At 44.9% G+C, this 6,152-nt stretch overlaps 1 protein-coding gene across 2 annotated transcripts; it reads right to left on the reverse strand.

The window, feature by feature from the left end:
• Positions 1-1,749: 1,749 nt before the first annotated feature.
• On the reverse strand, positions 1,750-6,152 carry fdxacb1 (ferredoxin-fold anticodon binding domain containing 1). Of its 2 annotated transcripts, none has more exons than XM_036525239.1 (6): positions 5,934-6,152; positions 4,857-5,042; positions 4,471-4,627; positions 4,011-4,214; positions 3,526-3,684; positions 1,750-3,140 (listed from the first exon to the last, which is right to left on the reverse strand). In XM_036525239.1, the coding sequence occupies exons 2-6, from the start codon at positions 5,029-5,031 to the stop codon at positions 2,099-2,101; spliced, it is 1,737 nt and encodes a 578-aa protein (XP_036381132.1). In that variant the 5' UTR covers positions 5,032-5,042; positions 5,934-6,152; the 3' UTR covers positions 1,750-2,098. The 2 variants fall into 2 exon arrangements, with proteins under 2 accessions (XP_036381132.1, XP_036381131.1); XM_036525238.1 differs by lacking the exon at positions 5,934-6,152 and adding an exon at positions 5,384-5,594.

Consider the following 6,152-nt stretch of genomic DNA (forward strand, 5'->3'; position numbering starts at 1 on the left):
TGACACAACAGACATGTTGTTCCCATGCATTGTATCTTGCGGTAAATAGTTTGGAAAAAAAACTCGGCAACTTTAAGCATCAGAATCTTTAATCTGACAGTCGTTACAAATTTACACACACCTTGGCAAATTTAAAACCATGGGAAAGCAAATATTTTGCATTTCATGTTTGCACTGACTGCGTACATTAAATCAGCCAACTTAATTCTTTGTTTGCATTCAGCTTTGAAAACTATTGACATATGTTGTTCCCTTTCTTATTCAAGTACTTAATAAAAAAAAATATATGAATAGAAAAAAATCAACAATTTTTCAGGAGCTACTTACATCATAATCAAGTAAGACATTTCACTCGTCCTGCTCCACAAAACCCAGAAATGAAAAAGGTAAAAGTAACTAAAGTAAAACAACTTATTTAGCAGTCATTTGTCCTTTGGCAGCCATAAAACTGGTCACTTCAGTGTAATTGGGCACAGCTATAAACACAGGCTAAACAGAGGTGGGCACTAGACTGATAGACGTGGCAGATTAATCAGCAACCTCTGTCACACTTTCTCAAGCCTGTCCCTGGGAGAACATTTAGGCTGGGTCTCATTCCAGCTGTGCTCTCAATCAGTTATGTTTGACCCAGCTGGTAATGGAATACTCATCTTGATTTCACATCTCTTCTGTGTAGACATGTCTGCTTTAAATACTTGAAATGAACAAAGGAAAAAAGAAAGAAATCAGCTGTTTTTATGCTAACATGAACATAAAGGTGTTTGATTCACATATTTTTGTGACTACCCCAAATGTTGTGCCTTTATTGCAACGTGGCCCTACTGAACAACTTATCACCTTAAATAAATGATGACTGATTCTTGTTTCTATTAAATATTTGTTCCAGGGAATATAAAACATTTATAGAAACATCTTACTTCTATCCTTCTGTCAGACCAAATATGTTTCCAACAAACTCCTATCTGTTAGAGAGAACTACAAGGAGTGGATACTAAGGTGTTGTCACATCAATATCAGTATTCAAATAACAGCTCAGTAAAACCTTATCAATCCAAGCTTAGGTTAAAGAACCAGCACACACAGTGGATCCCTAGAACTCCAGAGACATACTGCTCACATCAAATCAAGACAGAGCCAAGTAAACCTTTACAAAGAGACGTTAAATAGAAAATCTATGGCAATATTATGGCTTATTCTCATCCTGCCCGATGTAGGATTACATCAGTTTACAATGCACCATTTGAACACAGTGTGTATATTAGGATAGAGGTAAACGTGCACATAAAGACAAACTCACTCACATAAGGATGCACAAAACTTCACTCAGATCTAGCCACCACAGGAAGAACATATGCTTCTGAAGACAGATGCATTCAACCAATTGAATACTGCAGCATGTTTCAGGATGTGATACTCCTCCCATGAGCAGAATGAGTGACCCATCTTGAAGTGTATTTTGTTGCTTCAAAGCCTTCTAAAGAAAGCTGACAACATTTACAACACAATCACTCCTGAAATAAAGACACAGATAATATGTTAATTAATGTAAGTTACAACAACAGAGAGTACATTCTCAAAATAATTAAAAAAGCTTTTCTCCATTTTGGATAGTATGCAGCAGCACAAAGACCTACAAAAGTGCAAGCATTTCAATAGTCAAAACAGAGAATACAGGTCTCCAAACAATAACAATATAAGGAACACATTAGTGGAGGTCTATCAGTTAAATATCTATTTGGAAAATGCTGGATCATGTAAGATGAGTCGGATAGGACATGAAATAAAATGTCAGTATCCCCTTTCGCTTTTAGCAGAGTTTGCTAGTTTCACTGAATAACACAAAATTCACTGAGTCATCAAAACTCTACATGTTTTCCAATCATATTTATGATATTCTCCAAAATATACATCCACACAGTGTCTCAGCCCTGGTTAGGAACCCAACCCCAAACAGCATTAAGCTAATTAATATATTGATAAATGAGATAAGAATGTTATTCTTCCCTTATTATCAAAGCCAGCTGGAGCTGAAGGTTGTAAGTCAGTGGGTTAGCCATGAAAGTGTAGCGAGATGCATCCATCCATCGCTTTCCTTGCTCTACCTCAGTGTGACCTGCAGGTGCAGCGGGAGCAGCCGCCGCAGCTGCAGCTGCATCCTGAGGGCTTGGCTGTGGGAGAGCGCGCGGTCCGGCGACTGGTAGGTCAGCCGGTAGCAGAGGCTGGCATGGCCCATGTGGGGGTGCCGGAAGCAGTCCACCAGTACCACCTCTTGCACAGCGCCTGCGGAAGCCTGCCGCACCAGGGAATGGAGGGCTAGCTCATCAAAGCTGTCCGGCTCCACCCAGAAGCTGACATCATGCGTGTAGGCTGGTGGGTACAGGGAGAAGTTTCGGAAGGGCCCAGGCACCTCGGCAAGGAAGTGCGCCTTGAAGCGGGGATCAGCGCTCCACAGCAGGCGCCAGTCAGACAGGGAGAAGAGCTGCGTGGCCAGTAGGTCCAGGTTGAGCGTGGCCACACACAGTTGGAGGCCTTCTGGGGCTTCAGCCGGGCTGGGCAGGAGTGTCAAACAACCGACTCTGGAGGCGCCCTTTGAGCTCACCCACACCCGCTGGGTGGCACCCCCCTCCTCCTTTTCCCCCTCAAAGGAAAACCCGTGCGGCACCAGCAGTGCCTCCAGCCGGCTTCGGAGCTGCAGTAGTGCCTGGGACTCCCCAGGCAGGGCTCCCACAAGGAGTAGCTGGTGGAAGACTGGGGAGATGCTCCTGGAGATGGGAACCCTGCGGAATGCCAGGCCACTCACGGCGTTCAGCGCCCCGAGACTGAGGTCTGGGTGCTGCACCACCTCGGGGATGTGCATCAGCAGGGATGGCCTGAGCCCATAGCCCCCAGAATTGGACGCGCAGTCCTCCTCAGCCTCCTGCTGTTCCTTGCCCAACACACAGGTCTCGGTGGGCCTGATCCAGTAAATGTCGGAGGGGGTGATGTCAGGGCCGCAGGTCTGCAGCCTGTCTGGGGAGTTGCGGAACAGCTCGGGCAGGTCCATCTCCAACCTGTGCACAGGCCAGTCCAGCTGCAGCTCCTTCAATAGCTGCTCCTCCACTATTTGCACTGGGTGATGTGACTGTGGGCTCAGGAAATCCCTGACCAGGACAAATATCACAAAATTCACAAGTCAAGAGTCATCATATAGTAATTTCAAGACACTAATTGCAGTTATTCAAAATAATATTCATGTGTGTGTTTGCACTCAACCATTATTTTAAAATACTGCTCTTTTGATGAAGTATTTACCATGGGACCATGCAGAATAGCACTTCAGCATATCCATGAAATGACTCTGTGTCCAGTTTTATTGTGAGAAATGGGTTTTTTAGAGATTACTTTGGACCTGTATCTAAATATGAACTCCCTTTTCCCAGCAAAGGGTAGGTTCATGTACAATCCTACTGGCCTAACCTCAGCAAGTGTGACCACTTTAGGACATGGGATACACAGCCATCATCTCCCATACAAACATGCAGGTACCTATTCACGTATTCACTCAGCTCCTCGGGAATCTCAAAGTGGACAGTCTCCCTCCCTAGTACAGCCTTCATTTTGACCCTCTGCAGCTCGGTGTAGGGAAGGCTGCGTGTGAATGTGTGGGTTAGAGCCCCTTCCACATGGAAACCTTTGTCCTGACTCCTGAGAAACAAGACGTAAATCCACTTTGGCCCAAATCCACACTGTTCTCTGTCTCCCGGGCCCGGAGTCCGGTTCACCGTAATGGCAGCAACATGGTGCTATAAAATGCTGAACACGGAAACAGCAGCTTGACTGTGTGAATCATGCAGAACAAAATACAAATTCTCATGCAAAAAAGATGGCTAATGATTACTCCACGCTCCCACGTGAGTGAACGTCAGTTTGATCAGGTGTGACGCACTTCAGATATCCACAGTGTGCTGATGGCTTCTGTTACAAAGACACACAAAAAGCAAGTAGCAGAGTGAGAATGTGATGTGCATCACCTGTAACCTGTGCATCTGTAGCCCTGGTGTTTGTCTCTATTGAAAGAGCTGATGTCACTCAGGATAAGCCCTGCCTCGGCTGCCATGGCAACAACCTGCCAGCTGTTGTGCCACTCCCTCATGGGCTTGTCCTCTGGTGTGCCCCCCTGCCCATTGCACAGCGCCACATGGACTTCGCCATTCTCCTTCAGCACCTGCACACAGCTGTACACAGCAGGTAACTCACAGGTTAATCCTTTAACCAGGACTATAGCCTCCACTTAGCAATACCAAACCAAGAACCCTCATTGTTTTCAAACTCCTTTCAAAATGTTAACAGACATAACCTACACACATCCAAAGTCTCATTCTGCCAGTTAGTTTCTCCTTAAATAACACATAACAAGCAGCAGCCTTGCATGATAACACTCAGCTTGTCTAATGCAGGAGTTGATGCAGCTCGATTTAAAGCCACTCTCACCTGCAGAAGAATTTTGCCAGCAGGCTGCGGTTCTTCTTCACCCCACTTTTGCGTCCACAGTGGGGGAAATTAAAGATGATGCAGTCAAAGAGCCGCTGGGTCAACTCCTTACATTCCTGAAGGCGTGTGCAGTCCACCTGGAAGTACACCTCTGCTCCTGTGGGAGAGAGAGTGAGGCAGCGATTTCAAACAGCTTATCCATCATGCCCAGTCCCCCTTGGCATCCAAAATACTGCAATGGGGGAAGTAACTATAGTGCCCAGTTTACAGTTCCCTTACATCTATAGCACCACAATCATTGAGAAGGTTCAATCATAAGTTTAAACAGTCATCTTACTCACCCTGCTGAACTGTAACATGGGTCATGCTGAGGCATAAGTACTAACCGCAATCTCTGAGAGACTGTATGTTCTCCTCTGCGCTGTCCTGCTGCCGCGCCGCCTCTTCGCTCTGGAGGCAGGTGGCTGTCACTCTGGCGCTGTCCGCTGCGGCTTGGCATACGGCGGACGAGAAGGAGAAGTTACCCTCTCCAACAAGAAGCACGTCCCGGGGACTTGTCATCGTAACAACACCTGACAACGCAGTGCATAAAAGTGTACAAATTGTGGAACTTAGGAAACACAACACTATCTCAGATACAACCTTAGCCGCTACCTGCAAATCAATAGAGGACAACTTGCCTCTCTCCCGTTGGTGGATTATTTGCTACTTTCCGCATAGAAACAAATGATGACATGAACACAATTAGCAGTTAACTAGCTAACTAGGTAGCCGGGTTTTAGCAAGCTTTTTACTTAAATAACTGAAAGACCACAATTAAACGCAAAGTGAACAAAATACACAGAAACTTTCGTTCCTAGAACTGGAGAAAACAAAGAACAAAATAAAACAAATTGATGTGACAATATCTCACCGATATTTTCAGTCACGATGCAGCGCAGCAAGGACACGACAGATCTAGCGGCTACGCGATTCTAGCTAGCGGCTAGCCAGACGTCCTTGACAGCACACGCAATGCGCTAAGTGTATAATTGCATTAGCTGGGTAGCTGGACGCTGCACTTTAAATGCAATGTACAGACAATTCAGTTACATAATGTATACACATTTTCAACACGACTGACTCGGGTTTCACCGATGTATGCATCTTTAACACGAGCCACCAAGATAGCTAACTAATCCGTAGCAACAGATTTAGAAAGCAGTTCTTCAGCTAACGCTAATTCTTCAGCATGGGCTTGTCAATGACTTGCGTGCCTGCTTACAACTGACTTTCCTTCCCAGGAGATCTAGCTTAGCAAGTAGCTGTCGCTAAAGAAACCCGTGAGAACATGTGCATCACAGCCGCAGATGAATGAAAAAAAAAAAGACTTTTTTTTTTTTTCAAACAATCATGGCGTAATTTACCCCCGGGGCAGCTCAACTCCCCAGATTTCACATAAATTAGTGAACCTTTTTCATTACCTTTTTTGAAAGGACTCCTGTTTTCTATGGGGGTGTCAATCAGAGAAAACGTGAAAGAAACCCGAATTCACTATCTGAATGCTTCAGAATGGAGTTTAGTCATATTTGTATTTTGTATTTTAATATGTTAAACGGATTACATTTCTTATGAAGTGTTGACGTCTCTCTTCAAAGAGTACTGACGAATAAACATTAAAGAAAGAATTTGCTGAACGTATC

The sequence above is a fragment of the Megalops cyprinoides genome, chromosome 3 (genome assembly GCF_013368585.1).
Source record: "Megalops cyprinoides isolate fMegCyp1 chromosome 3, fMegCyp1.pri, whole genome shotgun sequence".
Taxonomy (NCBI): domain Eukaryota; kingdom Metazoa; phylum Chordata; class Actinopteri; order Elopiformes; family Megalopidae; genus Megalops; species Megalops cyprinoides.